The sequence below is a fragment of the Lotus japonicus genome, chromosome 2 (genome assembly GCF_012489685.1).
Source record: "Lotus japonicus ecotype B-129 chromosome 2, LjGifu_v1.2".
Taxonomy (NCBI): Eukaryota; Viridiplantae; Streptophyta; class Magnoliopsida; order Fabales; family Fabaceae; genus Lotus; species Lotus japonicus.
The window spans coordinates 51,217,567-51,241,656 of record NC_080042.1 but is presented as its reverse complement, the minus strand read 5'-3'; the positions used below and the strand labels follow the sequence as shown (position 1 = coordinate 51,241,656).

The following is a 24,090-nucleotide window of genomic DNA, read 5'->3' as shown; positions in this document are numbered from 1 at the left end:
CTGAAGAGGATGTGGCAAAATAATGCTCAACAATGCCTAAAGATGCATGAACAATAATACTTGTAAGGAGAAGTCCTTGATACTGACATAGTGAAATCTTTGTTTAGCCAAGGACTGGATGTAACCCTATCGTTTTGGGGGTGAACCAAGATAAACTTATGATGTCTCTTGATTCTTTCTTTATACTCATTTATCCGCAGCACCAAGCGGTCCCAACGAAGGCAACAAAACTTTCAATCATATGGAAAACCAAGTTTTTGGATGGCACAATTCAACCTCCCATTTCTTGTGCTATTTCTGATCATCTTAATTGGTATCAGAGCATGGTCTCTAAATACTAACACCTTAACAGGTGTAAAGTAAAGATCCATGGGGAAGATTCAAAATTTTCCAATGAGGCTCAGACTCGCATAAAGTCATGTCTCCAAATACTTCAAAGGAAACATCTTCAACTAACAATGAAGAACTCCCAACTAGAAAAGCCATCATAATGATCCTGGAGAAGAAGCTATGCTGCTAAGTCTTCAATCTTAATTGAAGAATTAGATGAAGATGATGAAGTTAAAACAGAGGATGATGATGATGATACACTCATAAATGCAGTTTCCACGGCTCAGCCTGGTCAGACCTTGGAAAAGCACACAACTTAGGAACACTCTTGGTGGAAAGAATCTTGTTTATAGAAGTCTCTTAATCAAACCTCAAATGAAGCTACTGGAAGTTTGGAGGAAGACTTCTTTGATCTTTAAACCACCATCTCAGACTTAAACGGTTGATCATTTCTCAACGGACTTTCAAATATCATCAATCTCCCAAATAGCAACTGATCAATGCCACTACGTCTGAAGAAATCATGTTCTTAAAGGATTTTCTACTTTCCGGAGACCAGCAATGAAGAAATGTTTGTCTTTCTGATCTATATATAGAAAGCCATTGAAAGGATGCTTCTTTGGGAATTTTCTGGTATGCTTCCTGCTCCTTGAAATATGTTTTCTTGTGTACCAATTTAGTACTGCGGGAACTGTCTAAGGGAGATCATCTAGGACCCTATGACAAAGCATCATTCAACACTATCACGGCTCTGTCTACTCTAAAACATTCACATCCTAATCGTTTGACTTTATATAAGTTCAAACGTCAACAATGTCACTATCCACTTTCTCATAATGAGTTAAGAAGTCTTAAGGAAAGCAAAAGTCACATCAATTTAATGCCAAAGTCGTTTCCTATGATGCGCGTGGTGATTCTCTTTGGTTTTGCCTCAAATCCCACAACTCATCCTTACCTTGAGAAACTCAAGTTAGTAACTTACATTTCAACTTCTCAACCGCATGACACCTTTCAACCTAAGGTAGAGTTTGGTAATGGAACGGAACAGAACAGAATAGGATGGAACAGGACGGAACTGGACGGAACAGGACAATATTGTTATGTGCTTTGTGTTTGGTAAACATAACACATAACATAACAAAACCATAATGTTATTACAAATATACCGTTTTAATTAAACCATTGTGTAATAATATGTATGTGAAAAAGGATATATCGTTCAACATGGATCAAAGGAATTGTGCTTTGTAATCACATTGAAGAAATTAACAAGGCTCTTAACGATGAAGAAATTGACAAGGCTTTGTAATCACGTGTTCTTCATCAAGGATGAAGAAAAGAAATTATTGTTAGATTGTTTTTGTTTTAATGGCATAAAATAGAAAACCACTACGAGGGCGAACCAAAATCAATACGAGGGCAACCCAATAATATATTCTGTATAAAAATGGAGAGATGCGATATTGATGTTACGCAGAAGAGAGAAGATGGTGTGCAACCGCATAGAATATGGGAGAGAGATCGTGGACGAGGAAGACAAGAGAGTGAAGAAAAAATGAGACAATAGACCTAGGGGTAATTATGTCATTGTAAACTATTATATTAGAGTGTTCTGTTTCGTTCCCTTCCGTTCCACCCTTTTTCATGGAACCAAAGTGTTCTGTTCCAAGAGTCTTTTATCATGTTCTGTTCCCTCTTAAAAGCATGACAAACACTGAACAAAACTCGTATGTCCTGTTCCGTTCCCTTCCCACCTGTCTACCAAACGCTACCTAAGACTTATCTCCCTAACCACTTAATCGCCAAAAGCTTTCAAATCTCCTCAAGCTTCTAAACACATTCCTTTTATCTGCAAACCTTCCTTAAACACCCATCATCAATGGTTAGATTCTCTTCAACTAGGATAACAATAATTGGAACTAAATAAAAAAGAACTCAAGAAGAGATGGTGATTGTTAGTGCTCGGGTTGAACACATTGCTGCCCAGAGATGTGCTCGTGTTGAGGAAATTGAGGCACCAATTGTTCACAAACTGGGAGATTGCTCAATTGTCTCACCTCGCTACATTGACCTGGAACTCTATATCCATGTCAAGCTCCCCGGAGTCGAAGATATGTTCCATCATGACTGGGAAACATTTTACACTATTGCTCAAAGGGAAGTGGAGATTCCTTTATTAAAGGAATTTTATGACTATGCAAGGATGAAGATGAGTAGAACTATCACCACCAGGGTGAACAATGTCATCACTACCTTCACTATTCATGAGATAGCCGCCGCTCTTAATGTGGACCTAAAAAATGGATAACGATACTCAAATGGATGGAAATCCAAGTTCACTGACTACAACTGCATCTGGAAAGAGTCAGGGGAAAAAACTTCCACTAACACAGGCAACTTAGTGGATGAACTAAAGTTTGCTTATGTTGTGATTAGCAAGGTCATCTTGCCAAAGGAGGGTGCATTGAAACATGTTGATCAACATGCACAATACACCCTATACAAGTTTCTAAATAGGACCAAGGTATGTCCTGCCTATGTCATATGGGGTTTCATAATCAAATTTTTGACCAGACTGCAAGGACATTTGTTGTTTGGATATCTCATCACAACAATGATAGAAAATAAAATGCCTTATGGGTTCCTATCTAGAGGCTGATGATCGTTTCGATGACGATATGGTTTGGCCCGCTCCCTTCGAGATCTTAGAAGTTCAGAGTATGAAGATAACTTTCGATGATTTTATTGTCCCAGAGAAGTTTCGATTAAAGGAGAAGAAAAGGAAGATGACTGAAGACCGAGGAAAAGGGAAAGAGAAGGAAGACAATTTGCCCATGGCACTGAAGGTTAGAAGTGTGATCACAAATTCTGGCAAGAACTTGGAAATGCCTGTTGAGGAGCCTCAAAGGCCTGCTCAGCCTTCCCTCAAAATATCGTCTGGTAGAGCTCCTCTTTTCAAACCTCAGGCTATTCCCAGAAGAAATAGATCTCGTCGAGCATCTTCTACCAATGTCTCATTACAACCATCCCAAACTCCACTAATTCAACTAGAACCATCCTCAAGGCTGAATCAAAAGGAGGTTTAGACGTCTTCAGGAAACCAATCGTTTGTGCCACGGTACGCCAAACGACGAGTAATTGGAGAACTTGATGATGAAGATGAAGATGACGATGATATTATTCTGCCAGATCTCGACTTTGCTCTCAGAGCCTACAAGAAGGTAAGATCTACAAACTTAAGAACTCCTTCGTTCAATACCTCGTCTACACATCAAGGTTATTTGAGGGGAAACCAAATCACAATGTCTCCATCATTACAAGCTCAATCCACTGCATTTGCTCTCCACTTCTACCCTTGATCCAATCTCAACCTACAATTGGTGATAAAGATGGTGATGGCAGCAACAACGATGGTGACAGTAATGGAGGGTGGTGGTTGAGGCGGCGACGACAGGGGTGGAGGTGGAGGGTGGTGGTGGCGGTGGTGGAGCGTGGTGGTAGTGGATTAAATATTATTATGCCTTATCCATCATCTATATGGTGGATTAAATAATCCATCATTTTAATTTATAAGAGGAGATTTATGTAAAAGTTTGTACAATACAATGTTAACACCAACACAATGGATAAGTCTATAATATATTGTACAATCTTATACTATCATGCCTAATACGGTATACCAAACAAGTCTTATAAAATAAATGTTAATGCAAGTGTTCTTGAGAGTAAACAACTTATATTCTATTTATACTTATTTTCATAAGTTTCATATGAATAAAACCTTATATCCACCTATATTATTTGAATAACCTTCTCAAATTTAGTTATGAATAAGTGTTTATATGAAACTTATTGATACAAGTGCTTACATAAGTTCTTAACACACCCTTATTAAACGGTGTGTTTACTCTCAAGACTAAGAGGGAAACAAGTGTCTTTATCACCATTTCCACCACCCTCCACCTTCGTTGCCACTACTGCCGCTTCCACCACTACCACCACCGTCATTGACGCTATTGCTATCACCACTTCCACCGCTGCCACCACCTACCGCCACTGCCACCGCCGCTACCATCATCACCATCACCATCTAACACCACCACCCTCCACTGTCGTTGTCATCGCCACCACCACGACCCACCACCACCACTACCGCCACACCACCTCCCTTCATCGCCGCCACCACTTAACATCACCACTGCCACCTCTACAGCCACCACCGCAACCTCCACCCTCCATCACTGCTATCTTTACCACCTACTAACACCTCCTCATTTTTATAATTTATATAATTATTTAATATTTTACGAAACATAGGTTTATATTAATTTAAACGAAATGATCAGTTATACAGTTATGATCAAACGTTGTATAGTTATAATTTTTTATTAGACCTAATACTCTCAGACTTAATACAATCAAACATTATACTATCAAACCTTATACTATAAAATATACCAAAACAGACCCTAAGATAAATTATATATTTGTCTTATGTTTGAAATTATGGAAAAAGGTAAAATGAAATGAAATAGATCATGAAGTGGAAAAGAATGAAATGATCACAAAATACCATCACTATTTGGGTATCTTATGATGAAATAGAATAAAAGATATCACTTCATGGCTTGGATTGTGGACACAGAATGAATGAAATATACATTTTTATTTCTATATTACCTTTATTTATTTTATTATGAGGGACTAAACCCGGAAACTACACACGAAACGACCTCGGGTAAGCAGCACCCGTGTAATAAAAAAGCATTAAGTTCCTACCGCTAGGAAGAGGGTCATCATGGATATATACCGCTAGGTGGAGGATCATCATGGACATTAGTACCCAACTCTAGATAGTGAGTCATATTAGTCAAACAATTCGCAACTTGGTTTGCCTCGCGCATGAGTATAAAAAAATTATCAATATCTTATGTGAAATATCAAAAAATAAGGATGAACAATCATGGATTCCATCTTATCCCCAAATTGGGAATGGAGAAAAATAAGGGATATAAATGCCATAGAAGTGGAATTGATTCCATTGTATTCCATTCCATCACTTTTTAACAAGGATTTAATTTGTATGTTTTTCAAAATTATAATTGCATAGTAATTAAACTCTTTTTAACAAATTTAAACAATAAAACATAGTAATTTGATTTCATTCCTCCATTCTTCTTGATTCCAATCCAAACACACCGTAAACCCAAACTTAATTCAAGAAAGTTGAGCAAGGAAAGAGTTCGAGCAAGAAGAGAGAACATCCCACCATTCTGCCTTCACTTCACCTCAATTACACTCGCACACTCACACTCACTACGCTTTCTCTCTCTTCCTTCGCAGCAACCTTCAATGGCTTCCATCGCCCCCACGTGCTCCCCCACCTCTCTCCAGCTCCGATGGGCCTTCAATGGCCCCAAATTCCCCGTTGCTCAACGCTTGCGCCTTCCCAACCACCTCAACCCTCGCCTCCTCCGCCCACTCCGCGCTGCTGCGCAAACCGGTAACGGCTCTGAATTGTCTGGGTCCGGTTCTAACGCCGCCGATGGGTTCTCCGGCTGGTCCGAATCCGCAGAAGCGGAGCAGCCCAACACCCCCAAGAAGAAGGAATCATATGGAGGTGAGTATGGTTCTTGAAATTCTAGTTCTTGTTAAAGAATGCTCATTATCTGTTTTATTTTGATTCTTTTGGGTGAAATTTTATCTGTTTTATTCAAGTTTATAACATTACTTGAGATATCCAAATTGTGGAGTGAAGTATGTTCATTGAATTTCTTTTTCAATTTGAAAATTATCATGATTCATGATTATTATTTGTGTGATTGTGTCCTACTATTAGGCAATTAAGAAATGGAACAGTATTTATTGAAAAAGCATAATTAAAGGTTATACATCCAATAAGAACTTTCCATTTTTTATTTCAGAATCAGCATTAGAATTGTATGACTGGACTTGATTTTTTATTGAGGAAAATATGAAGCTTGATAGTCTTTCATGCATGACTGGACTTGATTTTGATTAGGTTATTGGATAGTATTAACAAAGTGAACTAACATGGATTGGAGTTTGAGACATTCATTTCATTGGATGAGAGTTGCTAAAGAGATTGTGTTATTTTTTTGTTAATTGATAGTGGTAGCAATTCCACACTACTTAGTAACACTTTTAAAGTAGCTTGCTTTCAGGGGTTGTGGGAGTAGGTGTAGCTGGAATTCTTCTTCTTACAGGGCTTACATTTGCTGCCTCATCTCTTGGAAAACGAACTGCTTCCAGTAAGTAATCTATGCTTGCCTCTCTTATGTGATAATCGATGAATTTTAATTAGTGGGGAGGTTGGGCGTGGCTGGATTTCCTGCATTTGAATGTGAACTGATTTCCCTTCTGCGCGCTTAACGAAATTTCTCTGTTGGAAATGGGAATATGTGTGACTGGATACAGGACCGGAGCAACAAATGAAGGCCTTGACTGCACAGCAGGAGGCACTTGTGTCTTCTGATGACCATGATGATGAAGTCGCAGAACAAGTACGTGCTGACAACAAGGTGGAGCAAGGAAATGGTATAATGGAAGGTCAGATAGATATATCATCCAGGGATTACTCATCTCCGGAGTCTGATAATATTCACAGTGACTATAGAGTTGTTGATGATTCTGATATAGGATCCCAGTTGATTTATGATAAAACCTCCAATGGCAATGATGATGCCACTGAACATATATCTGTTCAAGGAGACTTACAGCATGAGTCAGCTCTTGATGGCGATTTAGTTGTTTCCAGTGAAAGCCCAATGGCACTTGAATCTGAAAATACTCTTAATTCTTTTAATGTTTTTGGGTTTAGAGATGTTGATAGTAACCCTTCTTTAGATGCAGCAGAATCTACTGCTGATGTTAAAGAAATCAATGTTGAACCAGGAAACATGCCCAACAATGATGCTAAGCCACTACATGTTGATAATGAGCAGCAGGATGAAATAACCAGTTCAGATGGCAGTAGAAGTTCTAGTAATGAGACTGAAATCGCTAATATCATGGTCAGTCCCGAGTCAAATAACAGAATTTCAGATCCTAAGTTTTCTACTGAAGATTCTCAAGAGAATATTCTACCAGCTTCAAATAAAGAAAACATTGACCCCAACAAAATTCCACAGGTCTCATCTGAGGGAAATAAGTCATCCTTCAAAGAGGAGAATATTCCTGGAAATGACCTGTTTGGAAAATCATTAGACTCATCATCAACCAATTCATTGGAAAATGAGGTTAGAAATGATATAAATGAAATTAATAAAGTTAGATCTGAATCTCCAATTTCTGGATCCCTTTTCTCTGCTCCCGGCATTCCTGCTCCATCAGTAGTTTCCACAGCTTTACATGTGCTTCCTGGAAAAGTTTTGGTTCCTGCAGCTGTTGATCAGGTTCAGGGGCAAGCACTAGCTGCATTGCAAGTTTTAAAGGTAATTATTTGTTTCCATTCACATGTATCAAGATTACTATAATACTGTGAGTTTGTAGTTCAATTTTTTTTAACACTGCTTGATTTTTATATCTATTCTGCTTAATTAAATTTCACCCAACATATAACCTCAAGAATTATAAAATAATTCTAACCCAAATTTTCTGAAGTTGAGTTAAGTACAAATGCCTTGATACAAAATCCCCAAAGTTACCATGAATTTCACTTAGACTTGAGCTGTATTGGTTCTCTGTGATGTGTTGCTAAGCTGCATTATTTCTTATCAACAAAGATTTGCTGAAATGAATAATCTATCTTGCTGTTGCAAAAACCATGAAAGCAACTAAGATTGACAATATCTTTTAGCTTAATTCTCGATTTCATTGAAGGGGTACTAGGTCGAGCACTGTTTTTGTAAAGCAAAATGTGTGCAATTTATGAACTACTGAAAGCTGAAAGATGTGCATGGAACCTTATTCTTCATTAAAATATCCCTGATTTAGTTTGGATATTTGTTAATTTATGATATTTAGATTCATTCGGAAGGCTGTTATTGTTCACTTGAAATTTGTTACATCCTCAGGTCATTGAGCCTGATGTTCAACCTGGTGATTTGTGCACACGTCGTGAATATGCTCGCTGGTTGGTGTCTGCTAGCAGTGCTCTTTCGAGGTAGTAGTTTATTTCTTGTTTATGCATGTGGTTTGAATAACAAGATGTGAACAAGGTAAATCTTTATTACGCATGTAATATATGGTATTACATGTGCCTTTTTGTTAACTTTTTAGGAGCACAATTTCAAAAGTCTATCCTGCCATGTACATAGGCAATGTTACTGAGCTCGCATTTGATGATATCACCCCTGAGGATCCTGATTTTTCTTCCATTCAAGGTCAGAAAAAGACTTGATTATCATTTTAATTATACAAACTCTTCATATATGAATTCATGTAATCATGTCTAAAGAATATTGATTTTCAGGCTTGGCAGAAGCTGGGCTTATTGAAAGCAGGCTTTCAAGACGTGATATACAGTTACCTTCTGATGAAGATGATAGCCCAGTTTACTTCTCTCCTGAAAGGTATGTTCTTAGTAAATTTGGTTATCTGATTTGTGGCTACTTTTTTCTTCACTGCAGCAGTGCTGTCATCATTAAAAATTATTGCAATTCTCCTTTTTTTTTTGTAAAAAGGATTTGCAATATTCATATTTTTTTTATAGATAGTGCATAATTGCATTTCCTTCTGTTTGAGATGTGCTCGCAACTATTTATGGCATTAACCATAATTGTGATCCCCATTCTCACCTGTATTAATTTCTGCAGCCCTTTATCACGTCAGGATCTTGTTAGTTGGAAAATGGCCCTAGAGAAACGACAGCTTCCTGAAGCTGACAGAAAGGTTGTTCACCGTGTTGCTTTGTCTGATATGCTTAAGTTATTTTCTTAATTCTAACTGCATTGAACTGATGAATGTATTTATCAAATCCAATGACCGATGGGCAGATGCTGTACCAACTTTCTGGTTTTATCGACACTGATAAGATACATCCTAATGCATGCCCTGCACTAGTAGCCGACCTGTCTGCTAGGGACCAGGGAATAATAGCACTAGCATTTGGTGAGTTACATTCTCATTGTAGATCTTTTGAAATATTTGACCATATGTTGATAGTGAGTTTTTATAATATTTGCTGTTCCGTCTTTTCTCCCAGATATTTTCTAATCTGCTTTTGGTTTTTACTCACTTTTAATATATTTTTTTGTGTGTGTCGTGGGGTGGTATCAAAGGTTATACCCGATTGTTCCAGCCTGATAAACCAGTAACAAAAGCCCAAGCAGCTATTGCCCTTGCTACTGGAGATGCTTCTGACATAGTTAGTGAAGAGCTTGCACGCATTGAAGCAGAATCTATGGCTGAAAATGCCGTTACTGCACATAGTGCTTTAGTAGCTCAAGTTGAGAAGGATATCAATGCAAGTTTTGAGCAGGAGCTCCTCATGGAGAGGGAAAAGATTGATACTATTGAAAGGATGGCTGAAGAGACAAGACTCGAGTTGGAAAGGTTAAGAGCTGAGAGAGAAGAAGATAATGTTGCCTTGGTTAAAGAACGTGCTGCTATTGAATCAGAAATGGAGGTTTTTTCAAAGTTAAGGCATGAGGTTCAGGATGAATTAGAAAGCCTAATGAATAACAAGGTAGAAATAGCATATGAAAAAGAGAGGATTAGAAAACTTCGGGAGCAAGCTGAAGTTGAAAACAGTGAGATTGCCCGTTTACAGTATGAGCTAGAGGTTGAACGAAAAGCCTTGTCCATGGCCAGGTAAAATCATATAATTTCTCAAAGGCAACTAAATATTTTTGTATTGATTTCAATTTTTGTTCCACAGGAATGGTAAAAGAAGAGATGATGCATGAACCCGGCCAATGAATTTTTTTTATTCACTTTTTCTCGTGGGGTAGGATTGAGTTTAACAATGATTCCTTACATCTAGCTCCCATTTAGCAAAATATCAAAATTAAACAGAAATGTGGCAGGTTTTAATATTTCTAAAAATTAGAAAATCAAGCCAATGAGCTAATCGCTCACAGCATGACATGGCTGCAACCAGGGTTGTTACTGCGATATGCTCTTGCTCATAATTGCTCATGTCTGGAAATAAATGAATTAATGAAGTAAGAAAATTAAAACTAACTACAACTCTTCTCGACACCAATCATTTGTCGATTAGACAAATGATCACCGCATGTGTGTTCCTTTCTGCTGTTTCTTGCCTTTTTTATGCAACTGTTATTTTCTATATTAACCGCTTCCAATTGTACTTTTAGTGCACATTTTATATTAGATCTACTTGAAACTTTTATGCTAACATTGTTAGCGCTGCTTATATAGTAAGTCCTACAAGGTCTTCTGATAGTTGTTTCTTATCCCAGTTATGCAAATACTTCAGAAAATCTCATTTCTGTAGTCCAGTAATAAAATTATTGTTCTTTGCTTATTAGAACCTGCTTAAGTGGTTTTAAATATATGTTATTATTGGACTCAGGGCTTGGGCAGAGGATGAGGCCAAAAGAGTAAGAGAACAAGCAAGAGCCTTAGAGGAGGCTAGAGATCGTTGGGAGAGGCATGGAATCAAAGTGGTGGTCGACGATGATCTCCGCAAGGAGGCCTCTGCCGAAGTTACATGGCTCAATGCTGGAGAGCAGTTCTCAGCTCAAGGAACGGTTGGTAGGGCTGAAAGTTTATTGGACAAGCTCAAAAAAATGGGTGCAGATATCAGAGGAAAGTCTAGAGATATAATTGACAAAATCATCCACATCATTTCCCTATACATATCGAAAATGAGGGAATGGGCATCCAAAACAGGAAAACAGACTGAAGAATTAGGAGAAGCTGTCATCTCAAAGGCAGGTAAGTCAGCCACTGAGTTGCAGCAGAGTGCCCTTGAATTTGGATTTACTATCAAAGAAGGTGCAAAGCGAGTTGCTGGTGATTGCAGGGAAGGAGTTGAGAAAATCACCCAAAAGTTCAAGACCTGATCTCTCCTACTCTGCCCCTCCTATATTTTTTCAATGCTTATTGGCTGTTTGATTGGCCAGAGCTCTAGTTTGAGTTTCTTTTTCCAGTGCTTCAACAGAGACAACACACACGGATGCGGGAATTTTGGCAGTTCTAACTTCTAAAACTGCCTTTCGTAAATCATGTGGAGCTATGTTTGTATAATTGAAACTAGATATAATTGTAGTTGAGGAATAAAATAACCTGTAACATGGTGCCTTTATTACTCAGTTGTCTGCAATCGATTATGTAAAGATAGAAAAATAAAACCAAAGGACAACTTTTTTTTTAAGCATCCTGGGTACCAATTGTCATATAGGGTATGTTTGTTAAACTTAGATTGGGTGTGAAATTTCTCTCGTCCATACTAAACACTCTAAGGCTCTCTTTTGTGAGGTGCTATTTAAAGTATGTTACTATAAGTACCCCAACGTTTAACTTCATTATAAGGGTTTGTATTGCGGTGTATGGTGTCTTTTCATTCGTCAGCCTTATCTAAAGAGAAAAAACTTGATTAAGGTTTGACAGTAAATTTCTATGCCGAGCAGCGCGTGGGTGGTAGCATTCAGACCTCCCCTGCTTCTCTCCTCCTAATGGGGGAGGTTACCCACATGAGGTGTCTTCCCTCTCTCTACTGAGTCTATCCTTTCTCTTTTTCTACCTCACCCCTTCTTCACTTCTCCCTGTTTTTATGCCCAACATCTTCCCTCTCTCTACTGAGTCTATCCTTTCTCTTTTTCTACCTCACCCCTTCTTCACTTCTCCCTTCATCTTACCTATTTGTCTTTTTTTTCATTTTCCTTTTTGTTCCTGGAAGTCATCTCTGCCACCACCCCTACCTCCTCTCTTCGAACATGAACCCCACACAACTTCCTCCACCTCTCTTCTCTTCTCACTCTGTTTAAATTTTTAGCTGTGACCCTCTGCCTTCTCATGAATATGCACTTTGTCTTCCTTGTCTACGTTTTGTGCAACAAATGGTTGAACATAGTTGTAACGCGGACTGGATATGACAAAAGGAAAAGGCAAAGAGAGACAAAGAAACAAAATTTCACTAAATAGATACTAGCTTAGACCAAGTGAACGGGATGTGGGTGGTGAAGAAAAGAGTTTATTTGATTTATTGTTTACCCTGCCTTTGTTAATTTGATTTTTTAGTTATTAAATGAACAATTGAACATGCTATATATTGTAGTATGTTATGTATCTTTGGTAGTTGATGTAAGTGCCTTTAATTAGCCCTCGTGCTTTTAGATGCTTGAAGTAAATGAATTTGCTTAAATGTGTGACGAGCTGATCATTATATGATTGTCGAAGTTCTTCAAGATGTAGAAGAGAGATTTAAATAAGTAGCTTTAATTGGTTACAGAAAGGGCATTTAAATAAGTAGCTTAACAGCATTTTACAATATTTACCTTTTCAGAAAAAACTTGTAAGTTCTTCAAGATGTACACAAGGCCTTTAAATAAGTAGCTTAACAATATTTGTCAATATTTACAGTTTCAGAAAAACACCTTTCCAGAAAAACTGGTGACCGGGAATGGTATATGAAATAACTACTATAGAACTGCGGCTGTGCTTGGATAAATCTCAAGCCAGGTAGGTAAAGGAGGGTTGTTTAAGCTTACAACAGTCAACTAGCCAATATATTCATGATCAATATTTTAATATTACCATTCTTAACTCTCCAATACTGCAATTTGCGGCGACTAATCAAGAATCTTCACAGTTTGAATTATCCAAACTCATGAATTATCAAAATAGGATAAATATATAGTTGAATGCAATTTCCCTCAAGGCATACATGGCCCTGTATTGCTACAACCCGGTACTTGGTGTTGTACTATGCATAAAATTGGTCCAAAATAACTAAATATAACATGGGAAATGTTTTTGTGAGATTGGCAAATGCAATGTTGTTCTCAAAGGATTAATCTCAGCTCTAGTAAAATGCAAAATAAACCAGTTTAACGTTTCAACAAATCAGAGTCTAAACAAGACATCTCTACGCAAAAGAAACCAATGGTACTCCCCATAAAATCAGAGTCAAAACAAGACATCTCTAGATGTAAAGCAGACAAAATAAATGAACCAAACAAAACTTTGACAGCTTGTCTTTTTGAACATTGGTACATTCTGTAAAACTGAAATGAAATAGACAATCTTACTTCTTCTTATCACCAGCTCCACCAGCCCTGCACAGAATTGAAAAACATAAGTTCACTCCAATGAGGCAATGATAAGGTCAATGAAACAAATGGCACGCAAAGAGTAAACACCAACCTCATCTTTCGGAGAACATTGGACATCTCCTCACGCTTTCGCTTTGCGCGTTTGTGAGTTCCGAGCTTTCTCTTGGCAACTTTAAGTGCCCTCTTATCTTTTCCAACCTTCAGCAACTCAGTTATACGCTTCTCATAAGGTGCAAACCCAGCAACTTCACGGATGAGGCTCCTTACAAAGTGCACCCTTTTGCTTGTTTTCTGTTTAAGACAACATAATTTGATAAGCAAGTGGAAAAACATCAAAAAACAAAATTAGACCAACAGAAGTAGTCCCCTTGGATAATCTCCTTCACTCCCGTACTGACATCTTTTATCCACCATCATTTTAAAACATTACAGCACATATATGCTTCAAATCATCAAACATTAAGCTTACTTTAGCACTGGCTTACGAATATTATTTGTAGCAACACAAAGACAAGTAACAGGGCTACGCCATATTTCATGAAACCTTTATGACAAATAGAACTGCTGTTTGTCAGTCTAAAAATTTAAACAAGTTGGTCTAAGTTGTAAACCAAAGAACAACAAACAAAGGTTTGAACATCCAAGTGCGAGCAACATTCTACAACTCAGATCACATTATCTAATTCTCAAATCCTTTCTTTATGTTGTGCATTTTACACTAGTGCAGTCACAAAATGATCTATATCTCCTAATAAGAAATCCAATAAACTTAAAACTGGAATCAGACAAAGTATCTCATAAAATCCAAACATAAAGCAAAATCTGAACACACAACAACAACAGAGACTATATTTAAATTATTTTCAGTATTGTCACTACTTGTATCAATTGAAAATTCAGAATCTGAACCGAGCAAACAACAAGCTAACAGAACTCATGACCCAAAATTCAAAACATACCCCTTTGCGATCAGAGGGGCGTGGAGCCAACTCCTTCTTGGTGACAACGTGACCCTTATTCAACCCAACAAAAAGACCAGTGCTTGGCTGCTTCGGTGCCATTTTCCCTGCTCAAAAAACAACACAAAACCCCAAATTCAAAAATCAAACAACCATTTTCCACTGTTGAAACAGGAATTTCAGAGCAACGAGAAACGATTGAATCATCGAATCAAGCTTCAGAGAGATCGGAATCGCGAGAAGAAGCGAGCAAGGTAGAGAGATTTTAGTAGTTACCTGCGGTGGTTACCTGTGGCTAGGGTTTTGAGAGTGTTAGCTTCGCGGTTTTATAGCACTGAAGAGAAAAGTGAACCTGCTTCTTGTTGGGTCGGGTCATGGGTTGGATCCACTATTAGGTTGAGCCTTGAGGTCCGTATCATATGTTTAATTGGGCTATGCCACAATTATTGGATGGGTTAAATTTAACACATCAACGACTCAACCAACTAATTTCTCACCCTGTATCCAAACATTTTAAACCCAAGAATATCCCTCGTTTCAAATAACCTCAGTAACTTTTCCCTCTTCCTCTTTCTCTCTTTCCCTTTCACACTCATTATCCCTGCTCTCATACTCGTGCTTCACTCTCACTCTCACTCTTGGAACCTCTTCATCTTCACCCTTTTGAACATTTGCAAGCTTCAATCATCATCTATATCAATCTTGTTGAGGTCTGTTTTTTTTTTTTTGCTTCATCTTCGTTTTCTTTATTCTTGTATGAAGATGGTTCATCTTCTCATTCGTTTCTCCTCGACGAAGCTTCCGCCATTACAATAGAGCTTCGTCGTTCCAGATTTTATTCTCGGTTAGGTAAGGGACATTCCGGGATCTTAATTCTAGTAGGTTGGATAGCAAAATACACTCTGGATCTTAAACCACAATTAGGGGTCAATTAGGTCAAACATGTTTCAGGAATTAGTACCCATAAGACCTTTTAATATTTTTAAAACATGTTCTAGGAACTAAACCTCAGAACCTTTTTTTTCTTCTTTTGAGTTTTGTTTTTCGGGATTTAAAATTCAGAGGCCAATTATCATTTTTGTTCCAAGATTTAGATCCCAAAAGAATTTTTTTGTTATTTTTAAAATATGTTCCTGGACATAAGTTGATCAACACATGATTTATGCACATTATTTGTGATATGCTAAGCTTAATAACATTGCGATCCCCCTATAAATTGGGCTTGCTCTATATTGGCCCAGAGGAGTCAGACTAGAGGGCATGATAGTGGCCCATGCAGACGAAAGGTCTGACGAAGGACCTAAGCGTTACGAGCCTTGATGAAGGGGAGGAACAACCTAAGTATGAGGGACCTAAGAGCTCGAGTTGAAGTTGATCAGAGTAGCACAAGAAATGGGGGTTTGAATTGTGCTCATCCAAATCATGGAATTTCCAAACGATAGAAGGATATTTTGTCTTTGTTGATGAAATTCTGTTTTACGCACACGACAGATGTTATACCAAATGTCTAGGACATCTGGCACAACGTACAAGAGATAAATCACAAGTGCAACATTGTATTAAACCAGCAAAACAATAAAGAAAAACATAGAGAATTGGTAACCCAGTTCGGTGCAACATTACCTACATCTGTAGGGTATCAACCTGAGAAAGATAATTCACTATTATAGAGAATCAAGTACACAAAAGGTCTTAACTGAACTACCCCAGTTCACTGCCTTTCCTACTTATTCCTACTTGTGGTTTATTGCTTAGGTCTCCGCCTAAGTATGAGAAACCCCTCTCACTTTCTCTCACAATCATTGCCACAGTGATTGAACTTGCAATAAGCAACACATATTTGAAGAGATTACAACTCAACTAAGCAAACCAACTCTTTTCCATATGATTATCAATGGAGGTAGTATAGTGGTGTACAAAATAACAGAACAATGACTCACAAAACACAACCCTAAAAGCACAATCCTTGGGTGCCCAACACACACTTAGCAACTAGGGTTCAGCCTCCTTAAATGGTCGTTCTTCTACAGGCCTTGATCTTCAATGGGCTTGCACGAAAATAGAGTCCACAAAACTAATATGGAACAAATCTTATTGTCAAAGATTTGATCTCAAACATATTTTCTTCACAAACTAAAACCAGCAACAAATCTCTCTCCAGAAGATTTGTTCACATAATAAAACAATCACATCAGACTAAATCTGGAAGGCTTAATTGCAACTTTGGTCCCCGACGTTTACCAATATCACGATTTTGGTCCCCCACCTAATTTAATTACATGGATGGTCCCCGACGTTGTAGGCCGTGTGCAACGTTAGTCCTACCGTTTATTTCTTAATGGAGGAGGCTTACGTGGACGTCCAATTGGAGAGAGAAAGGAGGTATGAGGAGAGAGGGAAGCATGTGAGTATCACGTGACCCTTATCTGAACCCATTATACCCAAACCCCTGACCTCCCTAGAACGAAGAAGGTAACACGATTTAGATCTCTAGGGTTTCAGATTTGGGTATAATGGGTTCATATAAGGTTCACGTGAGTTCACGTGATACTCACGTGATTCCCTCTCTCCTCATACCTCTTTTTTCTCTCCAACTAGACGTCCACGTAAGTCTCCTCCATTAAGAAATAAACGGTAGGACTAACGTTGCACACGACCTACAACGTCGGGGACCATCCATGTAATTAAATTAGGTGGGGGACCAAAATCGTGGCATTGGTAAACGTCGGGGACCAAAGTTGCAATTAAGCCAATCTTGAACAAGTCTTTTTAAACCAGCACCAAATCTTATCTAATAAGATTTGAACATCAAAAGATATAATCTTTACGATTTAAACCAAATCAAATCTTCTTCAGCAGATTTGATTACTCTTGATATATTTCCAGATAACACACGGAAGCTTCTTCAACAAGACTAGCTTGTTAATCACGAAATCAATCCAAAGCTTCTAGAATAAATCATCCAAACACACATCAGCTCCGTAGGGACAAATGTCACAGTCACGATGTTACAACACTTGGTCCCACATCTTGTCACAGACAAATACATTAGCTAAAATGTAGACAATCATAGTAAAGGAACAACAATTGATATCGTTTGGTGCAGCGGAAATGTAAGTATAGGGAAGTAGACGATGCACACCAGCAGTTTATCTTGGTTCACCCCCAAAACGATGGGGCGGCATCCAGTCTTCAGCAGAACCGAGATTTCACTATGCAAGTATCAAGGACTTCTCCATACAAGTATTAGACAGGACTTCTCCCAACGAGTATTAGACATGACTCCTCAAAGTATTAGACAGGACTTCTCCCAACAAGTATTAGACATAACTCCTCCCAACAAGTATTCTTTTCACGCTTGTTGAAGCAGACGATGATGAATGATAGTTCATTGAAGTATATCATCGATGTCTGAGGTTGAGCTCTGAGGCTTCTTTTCACGCTTAAGTGATTTGAGCATAAAGCTCAATTCATGTGAGCATAAGATATGCCTCCTCAAGTCTACACTGCTTCCCTTTATACTTCTGAATCTTTTGTGAGTGAAAAATAACCGTTGCGGCCCGTTGGAGCATGGAGTTCACAGAGCTTCTAGCCTTTGGATCAAACAACACAAAATGTACTTGCGTCAGAGCGTGGTACTGTTTTATGGAGACATGTCATAAAGATGTAATTGTCATGTAGTAGATAACATAGGTCTGAATTTATATCCGTTGGTGTAGAGATATGGAAATCTGACAGTGACACCACATAGCTTTTCTTCATCATAGCTTTTGTGGCAGACATGTGATTTTCATCTTGAAACTTCTGCACAAAGCTTTCTCGGCTTTTTCTCCAACGGAAAGTTTTACTAGATTTGACTTTGTAGCTTGCTTGAGTGAGATCTTGACTTCTAAGATGATATTCTGCTTCTATCGTCTTCATTCCGCTTCAGATGATCGTTCTTCAAACAATGAGTGTGAATCTGCTTTTGCTCATATGTTCTAGCTCATTGAATCATGTCTTCTTTTCTTCTTCCTGATACAAAAGTCTTCATATGATGATAGATGTTGGTTACCTTCGAAGTTCTGCTTACCATCTTCATGTCGGACGATGCTCTTTCTTCAGACATTCTTCTTTCAGAAGATTTATCAATTTGGTGCATGCTCCATTCCTTTAGTCCGTTGGTCACTCAATTGTTGAGGCTTTTAGCTTTGACCAAAATCTCCATTGTTCTTCAGAAATTGATTATCTAGTTGCTTGAATTGAATAAATGAGAGTATGCATAGACAATAAGCTTTGTTTCATTTCTTTATTCCTTTGATAAGAGAGAAAGAGGACATCAACTATCTCTTACAAACAAAAAAACAAAAACCATGTCTTTAAAGTGTCTTATAATTAACAATGATGCAGGTATATAAGAAAATTTCAAGTTGGACGTGCAAATAATATGCATGCACCGTGCGTGTGCTGTGTGTGTCAAGGGTCCAAATATTTGAAGAGAATATCTTTTAAAGTTACACTGTTTCCATTGATTAAGAAGTGCCCCGAAGCAAAAACAAACTCTTTTTAATTAATATATATCTTTCCTTTTTCAAAAAAAGATATCACAGGCACAAAAACTTCCTTTTAACTATAGAACAGTTTCTGTTAAAGAGAAAATGAGAGAGGGGAGAGCATAATAATAATAATTATATCTATCTAATTCAAAGTGGATTGGGAACAGTGAAAATGAGAAAGATTACATAGAGGAATTAAGAACGCATAAGAAACACCAATAATATTTACATGTTTATTTACACAAACACCAATAATAGTAGACTAATTAAGACTAAATTTTAGCTATATTATTAATATTTACATGATGTTTATTTACAGAAAGTTGAAACACTAATAAAAATAATTCTAAACTAGAACTATAATCTTCATTCATTGCTGAAGCTGAACCATGGCTTCGACAATACAGGATCTCCAAAAACTGCTGAGAAAACGAGCTTGAAGGCCACCATAGCAACCTTGCAACAAAGTTTGAGAATCCTCATTGTCTTGGGGTTTCGTTGAACAGGAACGATGGCCAAACTTGCACTAAATGGTTTATGCATTGGTTTATGTAATGCACAATTATGTTAGGTACCCTTATGTTAATACATTGGTTTATGTTATGTTCTGGAATCTAAAATTTCCATGGGAATTAACCGATTAACATAGGAATTAATGGTCAAATTAGTGTGTAACATGTGTGTTAATTGGGAATTGAGATTTTGGGAAAGTGAAAGTTCTGATTAGGTAGAGTTTTGTAGTTTTGACTTGGACGATAATGCACTTGCAAGTGCGTTGGCCACACACTTACTAACTGCGTGGTGCACTCTATTCGAAAGTGCGTAGGCAAATTTTTTTAAGGATATTTTGGGGTTTCGACAATATGACGGAGGTGGAATTAGATGACGAGTGTGCCGGTAACCATTACCTATAAACATTTACTACAAGTCTACAAGTGTGAAATTGGGTGATGGAGGTGTCAAAGTTTAACCTCCTTTGGCTTTTTTTTGAAACCTCCTTTGTTAATCACAAGAATTAGATATGCAGATCCGGCCCACAGCACAAAAAGCCCACGTGAGGAGAGAAGAGGGACCGATTGGTAAATACATTGGCACTCTTCTCTTCAATCAACCCTATAGCGGCAATCTCCTTCATACTGCTCGCTCTGTTTGCAGCATCTTCCAATTCGTTCGTTCTTGTTTTCCGATTACCGTGTAAGTCATGTGTTTCATTTATCATTTTCTTTTTGCATAACATATTTCTTATGTAGCTTTTGCTGAATTTTGTATTGCATTTTTCTTCCTTCCGAAAACCGTGTGCTTCTAGAATGAGTTATAAACCTTTTCTATCTTGTACTAGTAGTTTTTTATTTTCTCTTTGTGATTTAGTCAATAATATTATTAATTGAGCATCTTTTGTACTGATCATCATGTACTAAGATAGTGACTGTCCCTGAAATGGTAAGAGCCAGGGGCATAAGGTTTGGGAGGGTGAAGGGTTCGAACTCTGATGAGTACTAATTTACTAACATTACTACCAACTAACATTTGCCTGGAAAAAAACCTAAGATAGTGACTGTATTTTAATGTCAAATACAATCTATTATATGCACTTATTCTGAGTAGTTAAGTTATGCTTTAATGTCAAATACTACCCATTATGTGCTATTTGCCCCCAATCCTGCCAAATGATGTAAAACTTAGACTATTGAGCAGCTGTACGGTTTTATCATGATTTAAGTAAAACTGTTTTATATTCAATTAGGGTGGATTACAGGTTTTGAAAGTGGCTTTGAGTTAATCCTAGCATCAATTGCAAATAGTTGAGTAGTAGTGAATTTCAAGAAAATGGTAAATTGCCAGCACTTTGTGTTGATTATTTTTTTTTTTTATCTGGGATGGGTTTTTTACTTTATGGTTGGTGCAAATTATGAACAGGTCTTCATGCCAGCATTGCTAGGACGGGTTCATAAGCCTGTATCCTCCTCTCAGATTGATAGGCTTGTTTCCTTTTTAAATTCCAAACGACCATGGACTGTACGCCATTTTAGCAAACAACTTGTCGGAGAATCAGATGACGTTTCTATTCAGAACTCAGACCCAAATTTTAGTGACAGAAGAAGCCGCGAAGGATCAGAACCAATTCCAAGTACAAAGCCAGTTAATCAGCGTACCCGAGAATATAATAGAGGTTCTCGTTCAAGATTCGATGGCAACCGTGATGAAGTGGAAAAGACAACAATGAAATCTGATCTTGGATTTCAGGGCCGAAATAGGCCGGACGTTGCCAATCAATTAGGAGACAGTTTCCTTGATAAGTTCAAGCTTGGTTTTGATAATAAAGCAGGGAATTCCTCAGAAACCAACCAATCTGAAGAGGCGACAAAGAGTTCAAATTCCAATCAACCAGCTATGCCTGAGGACGCTGATGAAATCTTCAAGAAGATGAAGGAAACTGGTCTTATCCCCAATGCGGTGGCTATGCTTGATGGTCTATGTAAAGATGGTCTTGTTCAAGAAGCATTGAAACTTTTTGGTTTGATGAGAGAAAAGGGAACCATTCCAGAGATTGTCATTTACACCGCTGTGGTTGAGGGCTACACAAAGGCCCACAAGGCTGATGATGCCAAAAGGATTTTCAGGAAAATGCAGAGCAATGGAATTTCACCCAATGCTTTCAGTTACACCGTCCTTGTACGAGGACTCTGCAAATGTAGCAGATTACAGGATGCTTTTGAATTTTGTGTAGAGATGTTAGAAGCTGGTCATTCTCCAAATGTCACAACTTTCGTTGACCTTGTAGAAGGTTTCTGCAAGGAACAAGGGATTGAAGAAGCAAAGGGTGCTATCAAAACATTAATAGAAAAGGGTTTTGCTGTGAATGAGAAAGCTGTTAAGGACTTTTTGAACAAGAAAAAACCATTTTCACCCTCCGTCTGGGAGGCTATCTTTGGGAAGAAAGCCCCACAGATGCCATTTTAAATATCTTTGTAGACTATGTAAGCTTTTATCTTAATTCTTCTACTGTTATGCCGGACTCGTTTTGCCCTTTATGTAATTTCATGGTTACTTCGGTTGCACTCATTAAAATTTGCTAAAAAAGATTGACTAGTTAGTATTTCTTGATAGTAAGCACTGTTTTCATTTTTAAATGTACCAGTAGTTCCAAATTTGGTTGTGGATGAACGTTTTCATCTATTTATTTGAATGATGCTATTTCTTCATTGATCAATTTTTTGTGAATTTGTGATGAGGATTTGTTTATTGGTTTTAAAGTCCTTGTGAAGCTAGGCTTATCTCAGATGGTTATTTTTGGGATAGATCCTAAGTTCAAGTCACAAAGACTACTTATTGATGTGTCACAGAGGGGGAAACCAATTTGTATGATGAATTCTATTTGAAGTGATGTGTTGTTTGGGATCATTTGAAGCTCAACTTTGTTGTTTTACTCAGCATGATGTATGACAACATACTTTTGATTCTGTTACAGTTGATGCTGCTTGCTTGGTGCTGCTACCTTCAGAAGATTTCTTGGAATCACTGTTGTTGGTTATGGACTTAGATCAAAATCAAATACAGTGGCGTTGCAGTGATAACCTGGGTACATTGGCCATTGTCAGATAATTACCACAGCTTTTCTTACTCTTTTTTGCATTGCGTAGTTGGCTGAAATGGACTAAGATGCACACACGCACATGTCTTAGTAGGGTCTTCATAATCCCATGGTTTTAACTATGGATAGCGGAGCCAGATAGAGCCAGTTGGTTGAGTAATTCGTGTTTATGGTTTAGTTATAAAAGCTGCCCAAGTAATTAGGAGTTATTTACCTCTCTCTGGTTTGTATACAATCCAATTGAGGACACTATTTTAATGAATGCGCACTTTGGACATCCCTGTCTTTATTTTCTGGTTCTCTGGTCTTTTATTTTCTATAAATTAGCTTGTTTTTTATACCAATTGAGTTCAATATGAACGAATTTTTATCGTAATTCATAAGAAAGTTAGTTCTGTTCATTTTTTATTTTGAAATACATGCTAAGTATAACTAATAGATATCAAAACATAGCTTTAAAATATTAACTTACTGTGTGTTTGGTTGTTTAAAAACTCTGTTTGGTATAGGAGAAAAAGTGAGAAGATAGAAAATAAGAAAAGAGAATATGAGTTGAAAGAAAGAGATGAGGAAGACTAGATTGTTCATGGTATGAGAGAAATAAAGGAAAAAGAGAGAAGAGAAAATTACTTTTATAATAAATGACATCTTAACCTCCTAATTGAAAACATAATTAATTGTAAATAATGAAGGTTATTTTTGGTATATCACTTAAAATACCACCTCTAACATTTCTGTTCAGTGCTGAAGAGAATACTTTTTTGATAGGTCTCACATGTTTTCTTTCTTGAATAATGATTCATGAACCACTGAATAGTAAAACACCCCTAAACACCCCTTTTTCCTACGGAATTAGGGTTTTGGCCAAATAATACACTGAACTAACCACTTAAATACACATGACTAACCATAAAACACATAACCGTGTAAAGTTGAAATTCCTAAATTAGGGATTTTGCCAAATAATACACTGAACTAACCACCTAAATACACATGACTTAGGAATTTCAACTTTACACGGTTATGTGCTTTATGGTTAGTCATGTGTATTTAGGTGGTTTGTTTAGTGTATTATTTGGCCAAATCCGTAGGAAAAAGGGGTGTTTAGGGGTGTTTTACTATTCAGTGGTTCATGAATCATTATTCATTCTTTCTTTGCATATTTTCATGCGTATCAAACTGAAGAAAATCATTGGAATTTGTGTTTTCATTTGTTAGGATTTAGGAACTCTATTGTAAAGTAGAGTAATGATATATACACACCTCATTTTTTAAACACTCCATCTCCACATCTTTTTATTTCTATCTCTCTCATCTTATCATCTATCACATCTCATATTTTCTCTCTCTTACTTTTTCTTTTCTTCCTATCTCTCTCCACCTCAAAGAGAGGTGTGGATGAAACCAGGGGCGGATTTACCACCTGGCTAGCTAGGGCCTGTGCCCTAGCTCTGGAAAAAAAAACATTTTTT

The 24,090-nt window shown here is 37.5% G+C and overlaps 3 protein-coding genes across 9 annotated transcripts; 2 read left to right on the top strand and 1 right to left on the bottom strand.

Moving 5' to 3' along the window:
- Positions 1–5,509: 5,509 nt before the first annotated feature.
- Positions 5,510–11,635, top strand: LOC130738249 (uncharacterized). 5 transcript variants are annotated; one of them, XM_057590194.1, is made up of 12 exons: positions 5,511–5,950; positions 6,516–6,602; positions 6,769–6,900; positions 7,246–7,364; positions 7,482–7,784; positions 8,367–8,455; positions 8,572–8,675; positions 8,765–8,864; positions 9,108–9,183; positions 9,288–9,402; positions 9,573–10,104; positions 10,829–11,635. In XM_057590194.1, exons 1-12 carry the CDS (start codon positions 5,683–5,685, stop codon positions 11,319–11,321), a joined length of 2,418 nt encoding a protein of 805 aa, XP_057446177.1. In that variant the 5' UTR covers positions 5,511–5,682; the 3' UTR covers positions 11,322–11,635. The 5 variants fall into 5 exon arrangements, with proteins under 5 accessions (XP_057446174.1, XP_057446173.1, XP_057446177.1 ...); XM_057590191.1 differs by having other exon boundaries at positions 5,510–5,950; positions 6,769–7,364; XM_057590192.1 differs by having other exon boundaries at positions 7,246–7,784.
- Positions 11,636–13,256: 1,621 nt separating this feature from the next.
- Positions 13,257–14,815, bottom strand: LOC130738248 (60S ribosomal protein L36-3-like). The gene is made up of 4 exons (XM_057590189.1): positions 14,768–14,815; positions 14,492–14,598; positions 13,624–13,823; positions 13,257–13,535 (listed from the first exon to the last, which is right to left on the bottom strand). The coding sequence occupies exons 2-4, from the start codon at positions 14,591–14,593 to the stop codon at positions 13,505–13,507; spliced, it is 333 nt and encodes a 110-aa protein (XP_057446172.1). The 5' UTR covers positions 14,594–14,598; positions 14,768–14,815; the 3' UTR covers positions 13,257–13,504.
- A 5,292-nt stretch (positions 14,816–20,107) lies between these two features.
- On the top strand, positions 20,108–22,912 carry LOC130738247 (pentatricopeptide repeat-containing protein At4g38150-like). 3 transcript variants are annotated; one of them, XM_057590186.1, is made up of 4 exons: positions 20,140–20,220; positions 20,783–20,856; positions 20,944–22,004; positions 22,496–22,912. In XM_057590186.1, the coding sequence occupies exons 2-3, from the start codon at positions 20,854–20,856 to the stop codon at positions 21,985–21,987; spliced, it is 1,047 nt and encodes a 348-aa protein (XP_057446169.1). In that variant the 5' UTR covers positions 20,140–20,220; positions 20,783–20,853; the 3' UTR covers positions 21,988–22,004; positions 22,496–22,912. The 3 variants fall into 3 exon arrangements, with proteins under 3 accessions (XP_057446171.1, XP_057446169.1, XP_057446170.1); XM_057590187.1 differs by having other exon boundaries at positions 20,164–20,220; positions 20,771–20,856; XM_057590188.1 differs by lacking the exon at positions 20,783–20,856 and having other exon boundaries at positions 20,108–20,220.
- The last annotated feature ends 1,178 nt before the right edge of the window (positions 22,913–24,090 follow it).

What these genes read in the sequence shown, in the direction of transcription:
- LOC130738249 (XM_057590190.1), top strand. Translation starts at nt 5,683, where the DNA reads ATGGCTTCCATCGCCCCCACGTGCTCCCCCACCTCTCTCCAGCTCCGA. An exon ending in TGGAAAACGAACTGCTTCCA is followed by an intron (nt 6,603 to 6,768) that starts GTAAGTAATCTA and finishes GACTGGATACAG; the next exon opens with GACCGGAGCAACAAATGAAG. An exon ending in AATAATAGCACTAGCATTTG is followed by an intron (nt 9,403 to 9,572) that starts GTGAGTTACATT and finishes GTGGTATCAAAG; the next exon opens with GTTATACCCGATTGTTCCAG.
- LOC130738248 (XM_057590189.1), bottom strand. Translation starts at nt 14,593, where the DNA reads ATGGCACCGAAGCAGCCAAGCACTGGTCTTTTTGTTGGGTTGAATAAG. An exon ending in GCCCCTCTGATCGCAAAGGG is followed by an intron (nt 13,824 to 14,491) that starts GTATGTTTTGAA and finishes TGTCTTAAACAG; the next exon opens with AAAACAAGCAAAAGGGTGCA. An exon ending in AATGTTCTCCGAAAGATGAG is followed by an intron (nt 13,536 to 13,623) that starts GTTGGTGTTTAC and finishes AATTCTGTGCAG; the next exon opens with GGCTGGTGGAGCTGGTGATA.